Source organism: Bison bison, unplaced genomic scaffold, assembly GCF_000754665.1.
Source record: "Bison bison bison isolate TAMUID 2011002044 unplaced genomic scaffold, Bison_UMD1.0 scf7180017864453, whole genome shotgun sequence".
Taxonomy (NCBI): Eukaryota; Metazoa; Chordata; class Mammalia; order Artiodactyla; family Bovidae; genus Bison; species Bison bison.
Window position 1 is genome coordinate 2,820,714 of NW_011495015.1, and position 17,833 is coordinate 2,838,546.

The window sequence follows — 17,833 nt, forward strand, 5'->3', positions numbered from 1 at the left end:
AGAGTCGATGAACGATTATGATGTTGCCTAGTTCCATGCTAGCCATTGGGGTAAAAGCAAAGACCTGGTAAAACAGCTATTGTCCTTCAGCCTTAATAAATATTTTTAAAATATCCAAAGGGAAACTGGGTGTGGGGTATATAGGAACTTTTTATTATCTTTGCAATAATCCTGTAGACCTAAAACTGTTCTTAAAAAAAAAGTTTATTTAAAAAATAAATTAAAATATCCAGGCCTTTTCCATGTTTACTAACATCAAATATGAACCAACATAATTTTACTATAAAATTGATATTATATATTCCTTACAGGAAAGGCAAGAATAACTCATTAGCATAAAATCTTTCATGCAAAATCTCTATTTTTTAAAACTACAAGCATTGTTTTCTCCCCAGTATTTCGCATCTTTTGCCAAAATTTTCGTTTAAGCTCAAACCTTTACCTTCAGCTTTCATTTTGGATATGCATAATGCATGAGATTAATAACAAAATTAAAAGGTAGATTTCCTAAAATATAAATTCCAATTTATGCTTTTCAAGCCAGGAAGCTCTGTGCCTTAAGCAAATAAAAGGCACTTAAATGCATTGCTTTGGTTTCCTTTATCACACTGCTGATGGAAAGAGAAAACACAAAAGGATACTGAAAAATTAAATTGCTCTCTTGCTTTGAAAATCTTTTACATAGAAATTCCAAAGTTTATGTAGTAAAAATGGAAAAAGCAACACTATTTTAGTGCAATATATATCCTTTAAATTATATTATGTTTGAAACCAAATGCTTGACATTTGACTCAGTATTTGCTTACAAAAATGACAAGGAAGAAGGAACAGAATCTCCCATGGCAGTGCTGTATCCTCTCACCATTTTCTTGTAACTATACCATTTTATAGATGAAACTGCCACAGCGAAATGACAAATATAACACATAAAAGAACAAAAAAGGGCAATAAATCACCAGTGACACTACAGCCTATTAAAATGCATTCAGCTGGTGTTGCAGGAAGAATAAAAATCTCCATTCACTTTACATTCTTCTACCTGAAAAGGAAAGTTTAGAATTCTCAAGCCACACTTCTAAGAGATGCTGAAATTCTAACCAAATTTCTCACATTAACTGTTCACATTGGCCTCCAAAACATACAGCACTGATACCCCTGGTCACTGTTTACTGTGAAATGCCCAAGACGGCGCATGTGAATTGCTAATCCCCCATACTGAAACGATACAGAATTGAATAAAGCCAGGACACCTCACTAGCTGGAAAACGGTAGGTCTTATTCAGCCACTATTTCCAATTATCAGCTTAATGAAGAGTTTGGCATTTTAATTCATAAGGAAGTCTAACGGAGGCATTTTCTTTGCTTAATTTTCTCCCAAAATTCCCTCGAAAGGTCAAGTCGAAGCTCCTGAGACTGAAAATGTCTCTGGAATCATATGATACTACATTTTAGAGCACAACTGAGTATATGTTAACTTAGTTCATGATGCACTTATTGTACTACAAAGAGCCCAAGATACTGGTGCATTCATTGAAGTGGGATAATTACTGGACGGCTTATGTCAGTCCTAACAATGATGGTAAATATAAGTAAAGAGTTCACGTTACACTTCCTTGAATTCCCATCTCTTAACACAGAGCTGGTTATACATCAAGCTTTCCAAGGAGGTGAGAGGCTCTTCAATGTGATGGATGAATGAGAGGACCTCCTCTCCTAAAGCATTGACGGTAGATGCTCAGCCCTGCAGCCAAGGGCTTCAGAGACTGAAACACTGTGACTTGCCTCTATCAGAATTAAATAAAAGTGCTGGATGGGAGTCTGGGCATTGGAGGCCCATGGGACACTCTGTACCTCCCTGGTCCTAGACCTGACAGCAGGGACAGGAGATCCTTTGTGGGGGATGTTATTTTTTAAAAAGTGGTGTGGAAATTAGCTCACACCTGTAAGGCAATTACATCTTTTCCAAGTGAATTCATTCTATCAAAAAATGAGAGCTGGTCTCTGAGTGCCCTTCAAGTGCCCAGCTCTGAGTGGCAGGTTGTGGAAAGTATAAAGAGATATAAAATACAGCCCTTGGAGTAGTAGATACAAATATTTCCACACCTATTTCATAGTAGACACAGGTAACTATCTCCAGTACAACACGTTGTAAGTCTAATGACTGAACTCTTGAAAGGGCCAGGTACAACTGTCTGCAGCTGAAGATAGTGAGATTTTATCTCAGGGCCTGAATATTGCTGAGCTTTATTATCCTTTTTGTTCTTGGCCAGTTTTGATTCATACGAAGACCCCAGTAAATAGCGCTCAAAACACATGAAGTGGAGACCTGGGGCCAGACGCTGAAGGAAACCACCCCGTCTTAAAGGTCCACAAAGTGCCTCCATGATCTACGTGAACCTGTGCCTGAAGTTTCTATCACGTCTGCTTTCACGCTGATGATAGATGATCAATAACCCAGGGCAGGAACTCAGACTGAATCGGCTTCCTGGCATTTAGCTCTTCTAGTCACATCGGCTCAGTCTGCTCTTTTCCTCCACTCCTGCTCACAAAGGGCACCAAGGACCCACTGGCTGGGTCTGAGGCAGAGAAGTGGACAGACGCAGCCTGAGACTGGGAACAAGACAGATAACGCCGGTGTGAGTGGGTCGGCCTCTCTCCAAACAGTGACATGAAAGTGAAACCTTTCTATGACTCACGCCAAAAGAAATGGCTGATTAAAACTTTGCTTTTGTAAACTGGCTGAAAACCCATGAGTCTATTTTATTTGCAATGGAAAGGGCGACTAAATTAGAAATTTATACTACAGGTGAGAACGGAATATATGACAGTATGGCCTTTCTGTGAGAAAGTAATTGCTTGTCTAATGATGAAAGCAGCCTAACTGTTGTTTCTCTGAAAAAAAGCTGGACCTCCATCCTGAACACACTTCAGGCCAACTCTGGAGTAATTTCTAGGTGGATTCAAGAGCCAAGCAGAGAAAATACCAAAAATTCAGGGTCCTGGCTGGCTGACCTAAAGGATGAGAAGACTTCTCAGGCAGAACAAGCTCTGGAGGGGCCGGCAGGATTGGTGGAGCCGGCTATGTCGGGGGGCGGGGAGCTTCTGCCACCGCTTAGGCAGGGGGCGGTCACTGAGGGCCAGATCATGGTACAGAGTCTAGAATGAGTCAGCCTGTTCCTGCTGTTTCTCCAGCAACACTTGGAAGGACAAGTAGCCAAGAAGGCAGGCTGTGGGGTTACCTTGGGAGTCAGTGAACAGGTGGAGTCGGACCTCTGCCCAGGATCTAGAACAGAAGGTCCTCCATAAACAAACACTGCAGCCTCTTCATTCCTCAGTGGGGACCTGCTTCACTAGCTTCCATGTGTTATGTGTCGTTCAGCTGCTCAGTTGTGTCTGACTCTTTGCAACCCCATGGACTGCAGCACACCAGGCTTCCAGGTCCTTCACCATCTCCCTGAGTTAGCTCAAACTCATATCCATTGAGTCGGCTATCTCTCTGTCTCATGTCCATTGAGTCGGCTATCTCTCTGAGTTTGCTCAAATTCATGTCCATTGAGTCGGTGATGCCATCCAACCACCTCATCCTCTGTCACCCCCTTCTCCTTCTGCCCTCAGTCTTTCCCAGCATAATGGTCTTTTCCAATGAGTCAGCTCTTTGCATCAGGTGGCCAAAGTATTGAACCTTTAGCTTCAGCATCAGTCTTTTCCATGAGTATTCAGGGTTGATTTCCTTTAGGATTGACTGGTTCAATCTCCTTGCTGTCCAAGGGACTCTGAAGTCTTCTCCAGCACCACAGTTGAAAAGCATCCATGTGGTATATGTGACATTAAAAAAAGATCTCTGTCTGCCTTAAGTGTCACATGAAGGAGAAAGAGAAATTCCTTGGGGCTTATTTCATGAGAGCTTTGCTGATATACTGACAAAGATTCTCTCCACGGCCAAAGCCTAGCCAGACTCTTCTGAGTCCCTCTGACACAAGGAATATGTGTGTCCTGAGGATGATGTCCAGGAAAGGCTGGTCACACACTCTCATGGCTTTTTCCATGTGTCGCCTGTCCAGTGAGTCACCGCTGGTCCCTTGGGAAGGAGGGGGAGCGACAAGGATGCTGGTCTGGGACGAGACCCCAGGAGGCTCCTCTGAGTCTCTTCCCACCAGGACCCCACCTGGCCCCACAGAGACTTGAACGAAGGCGAACATAATTTCTAACAGCTCAAGGCTGCATCCCTTGGGAACTCTAGGCCCCTCAAAGTGCCCACCACAGAAACTCAAGGCTGCCCGAAGAACTGACTTTGGATTCCAGAGACCCCTGAGGACAGGGTCCCAGCTCCCAGCTTCTGTGCAACCAGAGAAGTCTGACAGACGCCAGTCAGGTGGTGCCGGATGGTGTCACATGGACCAACGTTTTATCTCCCTGACCCTACTGAGTCCCCATCACCTGCTCCCCACTCTCTCATTTTCCTTGTAAAGTCCCAGTCACCCTGAGCAAGTCAGACTGGAGCTCAGCTCAGTCCCTTACAAGTTAGTAATTACTGAATAAAATCTGTTTTCACGACTTTGGCTGATGTTGGGCTGTGTTTATCTTTGACAGTACAGGCATCTGGTACATGTACCTTTTTCAAAAACTTCAAATTTTATGTAGAAATAACTGTTGGCTAGTTCTCTATTATATTTAGTACTAATTATATCTAGCAAGTAATTCTCCATGGTCTGACATATCTCAATTGTACTCAAATCCCAGAAGTCACTTTGTTTATAAACACTCTACTATATGGATCTTATCATTTTAAGATGTAGGGCTTAAACAAAACAGATGATAAGAAGTATTTGTTGAAGGAACTCATTCTCCACAGCATCTCAGAGCTGACCAGGGTTTTAAATCCTAAACAGAAATATATTAATATAAAATAAACAGCCTAGAGTTATTTATAAAGTAAAGTAAAAAAAAATCTTGAAGAGAAATATCTAGCATGTGTAGTTGTTACTTTCTTCCCAAAGCAGTTCTATATTACAGACAATTAATAAAGGAACTAAGAGAACCAAGTAGAAAGCAGAAGCATTTCCAGTTTCTAGAATTTTCTCTGTGTGCTCTCATTAGATCATAAATTTTGAGGTAAGACAGGACCTTTATTCCAATTATATATTCTGTTCCCTTTCACAATTCCCTAACTATAGTGGTTTAGTAAAGCGTTTTTTTTTTTTTTTAAACTGTGTGTTATAACCCATTAGTGGGAAATGAAATCAGCTTAGTAGGTAGCAACTAAATTTTTTTTTTAATAAAGATGAAACAGAATAAGATAGGACAGAATAGAACAGGTCAGAGTGCAGCTTATCCAGGGAGCGGCACTGGTAGAATGATTTCTAAATCTTTTGCTTCAGTTAAATGTCTGTGTTTGTGTGTATACTGGTGGTGATGTATTCTTACAGTTGATTGAGTCAAAAATGTTTAAGAAACAGTCCCAGTGCGATGCCAGACCAGCATCCTGCATCTGAGCTCCGTTCATTTAGTGAATTAAACCAGCTAACTCTCATGGGCTGTTTGGTTGTGTCTGACATCGAGGTCAGTGGGTTGCTTATGTTCTCTGTGCAGAGAAGGAAGGGGGCATACTATATACACTGGGGTGGACCAAGCCAGCATGGATTACATCCCGGGATCCAGGCTGTGGAAGACTCACTGTCTTATCACTGTTTCCTCTACCTACAGCATCTGACAGCATTTGTAGCAGCGAAACATCAGCACAATTAAAACAAAACAGACCAGAAAACTGCTGAAGACATCATTCAGAATGCATCCCTTGTGATTTCCTGCTGACTTCTGGAAGGGCCTGCATTGATCTGGTAAACACCGCGTCAGAGATGTGAAAGATTCAGAAGAGCCCCATGGACCATTTCCTAAGCAACTCAATACCACAAGAAAGACTTGGAAATTCATGTCCTTTCCCCCATTGCTACAAAGCTGTTGCCTCTTCTCAACTGTGCAACAAGCGTGAGAGTCATTTTTCATCCATAAAAGCATGTGTGTGTAGGTTTTGGTGTCACGTGTGCAAATGTGTCTGATGCCAAGAGTCTGGGCAACCCTAGAAAGTAAATGTATTTGTGGGAGTCAGTGCCCTCCCTTGACCTGGCACACAGAAGGTGCTCGATTAATGTCGATCAGTGATTGAATGAATGAGCTCTCAAGCTTGAAGTACAACTCATGAATAAATCTATTAAAAACGACAGAGAACACAAGCTACTTGCTATCCAATGGATGGGCTGATGCAAATGGAAAAAGAAAAAAAATTAATTGAGCCTGAATTTATCTGGGTAAGAGGACCCATCACCAACAGCAGCAGGAAGTACTATAAAAAATGACAAGAGTAGTTTTGCACTAGTTTTGGGGGCTTATTCTAACACTCTGCCATTTTCATCCCTAATAAACCAAAGTAAACGCTGGCGATCACCTGCAGCCCTTAAAAGAATGGCTACCATTATACTTCAGCTACATCTGTTTCCCCTGCAGACTAGTTCCAAAATAATAAGGTGCCCTGGATCAGAAAGCCTCGTGAAAGAGGCTGATTAATGAGGTGTCTTCTTAATCATGCAAGTTTTAGAAAGAACATGATATTCAAAATGTCCCTTACTTCATTCCTAGTAAACAATGGGCTAAACTCAAAGGTAGCGGCTTTAGGGAAAATCTCAAAAAGGGTTATTTAACTGTATTTCCTACAGGTATTGGTTTTACAATGGTGAGGCTGACTTGTTTTTAATGTTTGCTGGCCAGGGACTGGTGCCAACTCGGACAATGGGGAGGTCAGACTTGCTGAAGAGCCCAGATTACCTTCCAGGTGATGGACACTGAACCCTATGCAGAGAACCATGGGCCAGGCCTGACATGTAAAGGTTTTCGGAGGAGAAGATCTATATAAGAAAAAACATGATCCCCTAAGGAAATTTACTGTTGGGAGGAACATGTCACAGATTCAGGATAAGAGCGTATCTGTGACCATCAGAACTTCACGCAGTAAAAGAAATCCGCTTAAAAGAAACTTGAAAGCCAGGGCAGCAGAACTGCTAACAAGTTTACAGCTTTTAGGCTCTAAAAACAGAGGCCTGAAAATATGTATGGAATTACAGCAGGGAAAGAAGTAAAATTATCCTACATTTCTTTAAAAAGCAGTCTATAGTTTTCCTGAGTCTCAGCTGCTTGATTTTCCAAAATACTAAGCTCACAGAAGACTTTAAACCTCCATCAAAAATTCTTAGTATGAGTTAAGCTTTACTTTTTTTCCCCCTGAATGGTAGGGTATATTCCTTAATTTCATACACATGAAACAGTTGCAGGAGTGGGAAATCCTACGGAGAGCAGCTGTGTTTCTTACTCGGCTTGCATCATGCCTACAACTCATGCAATGAACTCCCACACTGGTGATGCTCTGAAAGCACACTTAGAGTCCTGCCCACGTGATGGTGTTAGAAATCTTGATGATGGTGTGCTTATCTTGCAGGACCAAAGCTGCTTCTGGCATGCTCTAACTACTCACCTTTGATGTGCAGGAATCTACCGGATTCCTTTCCTATGTGAGTTTATGTGTTTGTCCACACACCTTTAGAGGGATGGACAAGCTAACTCTTCCTGGTATAAAGAAGCATGCAGTTCAATTATGCAACTCTCAGCCATTCAATTTTTTAAAAACTTCCATAAATTATTCAGTGCATTTGACTTGCAGATTTGTCTCTGCTGTCTATAAACAGTGTGCTTTGAAACAAGGCTCTGTAAGGAATGCAATCGACTCTGCTCTACTGGTGGGAACTCAAAAAGCCATCTGAACAGCGTCACCCAAACAGTTTTGAGTGGCTTCATTTAATGAAGGCAGACGAGCCTGTGGATTGCTAAATGTGTGTGCAAACTAGACCCTGCAAGGTGAAAACAGACCTCTCATGCTCAAATCTCGACGCCTTTCTAGATTAACGTGGATAACTGGGGAAACACCTTTATGTGTTTTGATAGAGATCGACTTTGATGGCACTGCCATGGCAAATCCAACAAATTTCATTCTGTATAACGTTAAGCTAGAGAGGAGCATACCGACAGACAGACAGACAGACAATGAGGTCATGCGGCGGGGCTGTGCTGGATGCAGGGGACACAAGTGCACACAGAACAATGAGCACACCATGGCATCAACGCGGGCACACGTCGGCACCGAGAGTCGGAGACACTGTCAACAAGCCTTAAAGCGAAGGAGGAGATGCAGAGGGGAGACAAAGCTGAGAAAAATGAGCAGGAGATGGGCAAGATGACTCGTCTGTACTTGAACGTCTGACCTGTCAGCTGGTCGTCGCCTGCGGCAGGGGCGATGCGAATATGAGGTGTCGTAAGCTGAGTCACGATTATCGCAGCTATGGCAAAGGAAGATCCCCAGGTCAGCATGCATGAGGGAAGAAAAAGCCAGACTGAAGCTAGGCTAGCAAGGAGAATCTCCATCCGCATATCACATCGTCTCAACTTTCTTCCAACAACAACAAAAAGAGAAGGAAAAGAGAAAACAACCGCAGCGAGCTGTTGAATGTTCTGAATTCATTTCCCTTAGACAGGCTTTCATCAGGCAGTTAGCTTTCTATATAGTTGCAAGCTTGGGCTGAGATTCTGGTTAAATTGACTATAGGAGAAAATAAAAACAAAAAGTAAAAACATTAACTCTAAAGAAAGAGCTAGACTGAATAGTGTCTTTAACTGCTACTGAGTAGAGGGTAGAAAGATTCATTGCAAATTCTGATGATCCAAACTTGCAGCTTTCAAAATGTATAGGTTATTTAAAATTCTTCTGCTTAAATCACAATATTTGCTCTTCTTGCTAAAATCCCCTTTGTGGAGAATACTATCTTCCTTCACTAAAAACATTTTTATGTTGAGAAATTTCTCTGATCACTAAATTTTGTGTAGAGCATTTCCATTTAGGAAGTTTATTTTGTCGCATGCAGGGAAAGAAAAAAAAATGCATCTCAAAACACCAGTTGAGAACAAAAAGACTAATCATTGCCTTTGCTCTAGTTATCATGGTTAACACGTGACCAGAGGTGTGATTAAGAGCCTTGAAGCAGAGCAGGCGGGCTGCTCAGTTTGCCTAAACAGCTCAGCAGCTGAGTTTAAATGGTTAACATTTATGACACATAGATATTGAAAAAAAAATAAAGAAAATTAAAACGTCAGTTCTAACATGATACAGCTGGAAAATGATGCAAAGAAAAAATATTGGAGAATTAAGGACAGGCTTACATGAATGATTACTAATTTACACGGAACAGCCCGGGTGCTGTTAGAAATGTGGCAATGAGTAAGGGACATAGATCATCTACCATCTGCAGACAATTAAACCCAAAACTGCCAGTGCATAATATTTGAAATATCCCTCTGCACCCTTCAACTAGTGCTTCTCCTTATAACCAAACAGCAGCAGCCACTGGCTTTAAAAGTGGTATCATCGTCTTTCATGTGTTATTAATGAAAACTTTTTAGTGTTGCTCAGTGATATGAATAAACTTAACAGTTTGGTCAGAGAAGGGAGAACTCTCAAAGTATTACAAAGAAATTTTCTTTTTGGTTTGACACAGCATGAGATTTTGTGTACTGATGTAATGAATTGCAAATAGTAAAATGATATTTCTAAGACTTGTGAAAAAGTTGGTACCAATTCCAAGTTTATACACAGAACACTTGCTTGGTCATAGATACTGGTGTTCAACCAACATTTCTGTGAGGTTTTCCATTAACTACAGGAAAATCTGACCCACTCTACTTCTAAGAAAAATTATATTGTATCCATAAAAACTGAACATCTGTCCGATACTGAAATTGGTAAATGATAATGAACAAAAAGATTTTTGACCTATGTCAGGCAGCCATGCATTCACAACTCAAAGGAAGGTAAGCTGAAACCTGTGACTCAAAACTCAAATGGAAAAGTTCAGGATTTTCTATCTGATTATGTTCTGCTTTGTAAAATGTTCCTTTGTGATGATTATTCTTAGTTGCAAGGGATCTCTTGATTTTATTACAAATTACTATAAAATAGGGGTAAGCCGTGGAGAAGGCAATGGCACCCTACTCCAGTACTCTTGCCTGGAAAATCCCATGGACGGAGGAGCCTGGTAGGCTGCAGTCCATGGGGTCGCTAGGAGTCGGACACAACTGAGCGACTTCACTTCCACTTTTCACTTTCATGCATTGGAGAAGGAAATGGCAACCCACTCCAGTGTTCTTGCCTGGAGACTCCCAGGGACGGGGGAGCCTGGTGGGCTGCTGTCACTGGGGTCGCACAGAGTTGGACACGACTGAAGCAATTTAGCAGCAGCAGCAGTAGCAGGGGTAAGCCAGCCCACTGCTTGCCTTTGCAAATAAAGTTTTATTGGCACAAGGCCATGTTCCTTGTTCACCCATGATGGTGGCTGCTCATGCACATCAGAGGCAGGGCTGAGGGGCTGAAATGGAGGTGCTGTGGGTTGGTCAGGAAGCCTAAGATATTTACCGGCTACTCTTTACAGGAAAACTGGCTGTACTATGTCTTAAATACCAAAAGAATGCACTACAGAAGAGAATACTGCTAAATCCCGGTGCCTTAAAGATGGCATCTGGTGCTGATAAACCTAGGGTCTCCTTTAGGGACAGAGGTGCACACAGCACAGTAAGCATCACACCGGTGTGTCATTTACTGGTGGTGGAGTCTTCTGGAATTTGATGAATCAGCAGCCACCAAACTACGTTCTATGTAACTCCAGGGTTCCTTGAGAAGTGAGTTTGGGTCAAATAAAGTTAGAAACGTTGGAGTTGAACAAAGCTATAAACAGGTTTCTTTTTCTTAGGAACTTCTCGGGACCCTTAATACACTCAAGACATACATTATGAAGACTGTTTCAGACTGAGAAAAGGAAATATTTTCTCTGTAAAACACAGAGCAGCAAATGTGTATCATATTTACGTTTCTATTTCTAAATCCATAGCTAAATGCTAGCAGATTAGCATACATGAGCAGCCTTGCTATATAATTTGTTTTCTCGCGTGTTGAATATGAGTAATTAAAAGGAATCTTAATTAGCTTTACATCTCGACAGACATTCTTTTCAGTTCTTCTTTTCACTGTACTTTCATTCTGTAAGCACTATGGCCTAGAAAGGATGGCATTTCTTTGAACAAAACAGTGAACAGAAAAACAGTCTAGAGGAACTTCTCAAAGAGCCTAGTGATTAAAAAAAGAAACATTCACATTTCTGAATATAGTTAGAAATTGTATCAGGACAATAGAAATCCTTCAAAGTTTCCTGAAGGTCTCCCAGCAAAGCACATTGCCATACAAATGTAAGTGAAAGACTACACTTAGAAACAGTGAAGCATTTGTGCACAGAAAATTCACCTTTAAAATATGACATTAAAATAATGGTTTTGTTTTCTTTTTCTTTAGGGTTTATATCTGTCTACTATAATACTTTTGGAAAGAATTCAGCATATGTTTTCATGCAGTTTTTGTCTTGATTTCTAGCTATACTGCTGTTATTCAAATCACAGCAAGGACAGGAAGACAAATGACACCCTCCCCCAAACACCAAAAACAAACAAAAACCTCCAAATGTTTAACTCAAAATCTTCAAAATTTAAAAAGTGATACATTTATAGTTGGATATACATCTATACTTAGAAGTCTTTTAGATTACACTCTGCCTGATACAACAGGCCCTCAAATATTTTTCATCCTCTTAAATTTGCTGAGGCTTGTTTTGAGTCCTTGAACATGCTCAATCTTACAGCATGTTCCATGTGCACTTGAAAAGAATGTGTACTCTGTACTCTGGTTTTCCGGATATTTCCTGAAGATATCGATTAAGTCTAACTGTCCTATTGTATCATTTAGGATCTCTATTGCCTCATCAATTCTCTTTCTGGAAGATTTGTCCATTGATTTGAATGGGGTGTTAAAGTCTCCTACTATTGTTTTATTCCCATCAATTTCTCCCTTTATGTCTGCTAGTATATGTTTTATGTATTTAGGTGCTTCTATATTAGGGGCCTATAAGTTGACAACTATAATATCCTCTTCCTGTATTGATACTTTAATCATTATACATATCCCTCTTTATCTTTCTTTATAGACTTTGTTTCAAAATCTATTTTGTCTGATATGAGCACTGCGACCCTCCCACTCTCTTGTCATTTCTGTTTGCATGAAGTATCTTTTTCTGTCTCCTCACTTACAGTCTATGTGTGTCCTCTGGATGCTTGGGGCTGGTGCAATGGGACGACCCAGAGGGATGGTATGGGGAGGGAGGAGGGAGGAGGGTTCAGGATGGGGAACACATGTATACCTGTGGCAGATTTATTTCGATATATGGCAAAACCAATACAATATTGTAAAGTTAAAAAATAAAATAAAATTAAAAAAATAAAAAGTATAACAAGTTTCCAAATGTATATATTGTCAAGGAGAAACATAGCTGGCATCATGTCATGGAAAACATTATTTTATGGGAGATTAAGGCAAAGTATACAGTTTAAACTAATTATTGTACCAGTTGGAATGACTATACCTCATTTAAGACAAAAATTCTAACCGACTAACAAAACAGATTTTTACTTTTAAATGTATCCTCTCAGTTTAGAATTATCAACAAAATCTTCCAAAATTAGCAGAAAGGAGTTTCCACCCTACTAGTTACTATAAGGCAGCCATAACGGATGTACACTGATTCCTAAGACACAGTTGGATCAAGTGGTCTTAAAAAGAATTCAACTATAAACATGTGAATGTGATTAAAAATAAAAAATAAAAACTAGGAAAATTTCTATGTATTCTACCATAAAGATTAAAAAGGATTCTATGAATTGGGAGACTAACCCTCAAACATCAAGTATTAATATAGTGTCATCATACAATGTCTTTTTAATGTAAGTGACAGAATATTCTGGAAAGAGTTTGCCTATAGCTAATAATCAAAATAAAGCTACATATACTTATGAAGAAATTAGATATATACATTAAAGGAGGATACATAAAAGTGCTGTTGATTCTTCAATATATAAAGGCATGTAATAACACATCTTAGGTATTTTCCTGTGTCTAATTTTTATGAGGCTTTATATTTGAGACAACTAGTACCAAAACATACCCTTGAAATATGATTAAAATAATCACTACATTAAATTTCAAATTATCATGAAACACATCTTTAAGAGACATATCTGTGTTTGAAATTACAAATTAGTTCCTTGTGGAAAAAAAATCTACTTCCATACTTGCTCTATAAAGATACATGTCAACAGTTGTTTTATGAGAACACTGAAATCTTTGTAAATTCAAAATGCTGCTTAGGATAGTGGTTTAGTGTCTGAAAATTCAGTTAAGCCACTATACTGTCAGCAATATATGGCAGGAATAGTCAAGACATCTGAACTCTTTTAAATTTCAAACATCTTTACGATATGGTGTCAGTAACATTATCAGACCTGCCTGTTTCTGTTTTGACTGGTCAAGACGGAATGGCTTCCTTCATTGCAAAATCAATTTTAGTATCAATCAGAAAAAATTATCTGATTATAAAGATGAGGAAACATTAGATGGTGCAGTAAAGGAAGGTTGCTGAATCTGTAACTGTAGAAATTAATGAAGTAAAATAGTATCAAACACTGTAGTTTCACCCACAAGGAGTGCACTTCCCAAGGTTCCCTCCTTGGTGATGATTTTATGAGCAGGAATAACAATGGGGTGCAATGAATATTAGAATCTATTTCCCTCTTTCTCCCCAAGTTTATTTGATAGAATAGAGTTTGTTGCTGTGTAAATGTTTGCAAACTGACTCAGAAAATCTGAGCGGGGAAATATTTAGTCAATCAGGTCATCTGATTGCTTAATCATCCTTTGGTGAATTGAAAAACAAATTACAATATTGATTAAATCTAGTTGATGATGGAAGAAAACCATCCAAATCACCATCTAATTCAATCTATTGTGAAAACAGCAAACATCAGATTTCCATGTTTACTAGTGTGTTATTTATATAATTACCTAACTATGCAAATGAACAAGATAGCAGATATTTTGTTGTTTTGAGTCAACTGGGCACTGACTCAGTTTTAGTAAAAATGAGGACAGATACTCATACACTGCAAAAAGCGCGAGTGGCCAGAGGATCTGCCGGGTGAAAGCCAGGAGATACAGGGAAACTGGTGTAGGAGTCCAAACACTTGGGATCAAGCCTTGACCCACAGATTATTAGATGAGTGTCAATGGCAGGTCAATTCGTCTCCCCAAATATGCATTTTTTTCATCTCAGAAAAATAGCAATTTGTGTCTCTGTTTTCACAGTAATTTAGAAGAAATAAATGAGAACATGCATATGAAAGCAATTTTAACTTTCAGCTGTGACATGAAAGGCAAGGCATTATAAATTAGGCATTCTGGAACTGGGTTTTCAGAATTCAATAAAGCAATCTGAGCATGGGTCATGATCTGGAGGCCTAAGATGGTCAACACCTCACTCAAAGGCCTTATCATACTGTAATAATTAATAATTAAAAGTGAATTACAATTTAGAAAACACATCAATGTCTGTAGCTCCATTTTTTAAAAAGTAATTTAGCCCTACAAATAAAGGCTCTTAATCAAGTACAATATAATATAAAGAATTGAGAATTTTAAAATCAATATAAGGAGATTCTTGGAAATTGAGCTATGAGCCCATGAGGACAAACAAAATATAAATGAGCTAAGTACATCCCACAAGGCCTGACACATAATAGGAAACCAAGAATATCTGTCAAGTCAACGGGATAAAGAGGTCATGTATCTTCAGGACATAAGAATTTTGAAAATGCCGATGGGCACCTGTAATCTATTTAAACTCTGTGGCCTGAACGCCAAACGACAAAAACAACAAGGTGTTTTCATCCAACAGAAGTCATCAAGGCAGTCCCTGTGATCTGACGAAACCTGGGGCTTTCTGCCGTCCTTTCTAAATTCAGCCTCACAGCACTTGCTCATTGTCCTCATGTCCTGTCTAATGATTTGAAAGAGTGTATTTAACTACAAGTGTTAATGCATGCTGCCTTGTTCTCATGTAGCTTTGGACATTTCTAAAGGCATTTATACACTTCCACGGGATGGTTAAAAGCACACTGCAAGGCTGACAAGATGAGGTCACAGCATGTACACACACCCCCCTGCAGTCTCTTCTTTAGGAGGTATACAGCTTATGCTGATTGACTCTAACCTACATCTCTTCCTTGACCACATTTTTTCAGGATTATAACCAGGCCTGGGAAACAGAAGGTCCACAGTAACATCTCCTGGTCCCTGGGTTGAGAGAGACACACGTCACCAGTGAAAAGAGCCCAAGCAGACTGTGTTTTACAGATTATAACTAGATAATTGCTTTAAAGGGCTTCCCTGGTGGCTCAACATTAAAGACTCTGCCTGCCAATGCAGGACACTTTGGTTTCATCCTTTGGTTGGAAAGGTATCCTGGAGAAGGGAATGGCAGCCCACTCTAGTATTCTTGCCTGGAGAATCCCATGGACAGAGGAGCCTGGCAGGCTACAGCCCATGGGGTTGCAAAAGAGTCGGACACAACTTAGCGACTAAACAACAAATTGCTTTAAAACAGCAGGAGGTAATTTACTGTCCTGCATCTGAGGTTCACTAAACACAGTATTACTAGGTAGGGTACTACGGTTTAAAACACAGATAGGCGATCATATAAAAAGTAATTCTATTTTAATAGAATTTTTAAAAAGATAACCACTGAAAACTGCTTTGAAACACAGCAATATGACTTCTTGTTTGAAAAAAAAATCTACATGAAACATAGTTCACCGCCATACAATCCTAGTACATACATGGGAACACACACATGTCCAACACACTTCTTTCAGTGACGTGAACATTTCAAGAAGTTTTGAAATACCATCTAAAATTGGAGAGGACAGAAACCAGAACAACCCACAGTTTCAACCTACCTTTTGTGGCCACTCGGACACAGTCTATTTTGGTTTCCTGTGTTAAATAAAGAGGGGAGAAAAATCACTATTCATGTTTTCTGTGAAACCAATAAAATCTCTGCAGTTCTTCTTAAACACAGATAAGGGGAGGTCTCATTGTTCCAAGTGTGGCATTAATCACATGTGATTACCTCTGATACATTTTCTGGCTCCAGGGATGCCGGTGGTGGTGCTTGTGGGCATCTGTCAGCAGGCGGTGGGTAGGAGCTATGCACAGAATTGCCTTCGCCTGGTGGGGGGCCCCAAACTCCCTTCTCCAGACCCCTCACTGACTCCCTGTGCAAACACTTGTGGGGAAAACCTGTCTCCCTGATTCTCACTGGCCAAAGGTAGTCGGAAAAACCACTGTTGAGTCTGAAAAAGTCACCCTTTTCTCTAAGGAGACTTTCTTGTCTCATGAGAGCTCTGGGTTGATCTAAACAGGAAAGGGAAGAAAAATTCAAAAACAACTTGATAGTTTGTATTTTGTTTTCATCTTATCTTTCTAAAGCTGTTTTCTCTTAGGAAAGAAAAAAAAAAAAAAAAGATAACTAATTTAGTCCCAGCTATAGGAAGCATAAACTCTTGTGGCACCAAAGAAATGGGACAGAATATGCTGAAAAGACAGATGTTGTGAATCTCACAAAATTGTAAATGAGCTGAATGTACGTGCTGGAGCTGTGCTGTTTTCCTGTAAAATGGTAAGCTAAGCAGAATTACTAGCCAACTTTCGGTAACGAGTAAAAACTGAAAATAAAAACCATCCCATTGACAATATATTCTTCCTACTGAAACCATGTACGAATATATTTGTTTTTTCCTAGGAATTTCTCCAGGTGAAAATAATTTTTAAAAAGAGAGAATAAAACACATTTATTCCAAGTAAAAACACACAAAAGCATGACTTCCCTTCTTACGACTACAATATGTGATTTGACTGTGTTCGCATTAATAATCCTGAACAGCCTAAGCAAACAGCCATTTATAAAACTTACCCCATTGGCTCTACTAGCTGCTTGGAAGTAAATTCTGTAGCTTTTATGGGGAAGGAGAGGGGTGTTCCAGTACCCGTTGTAAGTCTTATTATCACCAATAGTAAAGGGCTGAGCCGCTTGGAGGCTGTTGGCTGGGAATTCTGCAGCGAAGTAGTACTGGGAATTCAGTATGGAGGCGTTCTGGAAGTGGATGGGCACCGGGTAGCATTTTAAGATTTCTGTGGTCTTTTTCGTTCTTCGAGGACGCTCTTCCTCAACCACTATTTGGTAGACACTAGAAAAAAAGAGAGTATTCTCAGTGACGGCTTAGGAAAACAGAGCCGAATCCCTTTTGTTCAACTGCACGGACCCATAGGACACCCCAGATAAACAGCAAACTGGACAGAGTCAGTAATAAGGGCTTAGTGCCTAGTGGACATGGACTCCACACTTGCTCCATGAAAGAGACAGAAAGTGCTTAGAGTTCTTCCACAGAGCTCTTCAACCCCGAATAAGACAATTTCTGGAAGGAAAGAAAATTCACCATAGTTAAAACATTTTTATATAGCAATTTCTGCTGTTGATGTGAGCAGAACACCAAGACAGTGTTCCTCTTATACAGTATCGAAGATGAATTTGTAGAAAATGAACTCAGCTCAACCAATCAATGAAACTATATTAGCTGTAAGTTCATTGAAAAAGGTAACATAATATTTTCTTCAGTGACATCTGTATGAACACCTGTGAATTTTTACCAGGTCACAAGATACAAGGTGTGATGATTCAGGCTAACCAAGGTGTAACTTCCATATATATATATATTTTTTAATCTATTTTTAATTGGAGGATAATTGCTT

The 17,833-nt window shown here is 39.8% G+C and overlaps 1 protein-coding gene across 1 annotated transcript in view; it reads right to left on the minus strand.

Moving 5' to 3' along the window:
- Positions 1–17,833, minus strand: part of PTPRM (protein tyrosine phosphatase, receptor type, M) — a gene marked incomplete at its 5' end in the record, with an annotated part of 499,416 nt that overhangs the window by 227,165 nt on the left and 254,418 nt on the right. Inside the window, 3 exons of the mRNA XM_010859089.1 lie at positions 8,307–8,381; positions 15,982–16,018; positions 16,998–17,271. Of these exons, the coding sequence (XP_010857391.1) occupies positions 8,307–8,381; positions 15,982–16,018; positions 16,998–17,271 (386 nt within the window). The remainder of the gene's footprint in view (positions 1–8,306; positions 8,382–15,981; positions 16,019–16,997; positions 17,272–17,833) is intronic.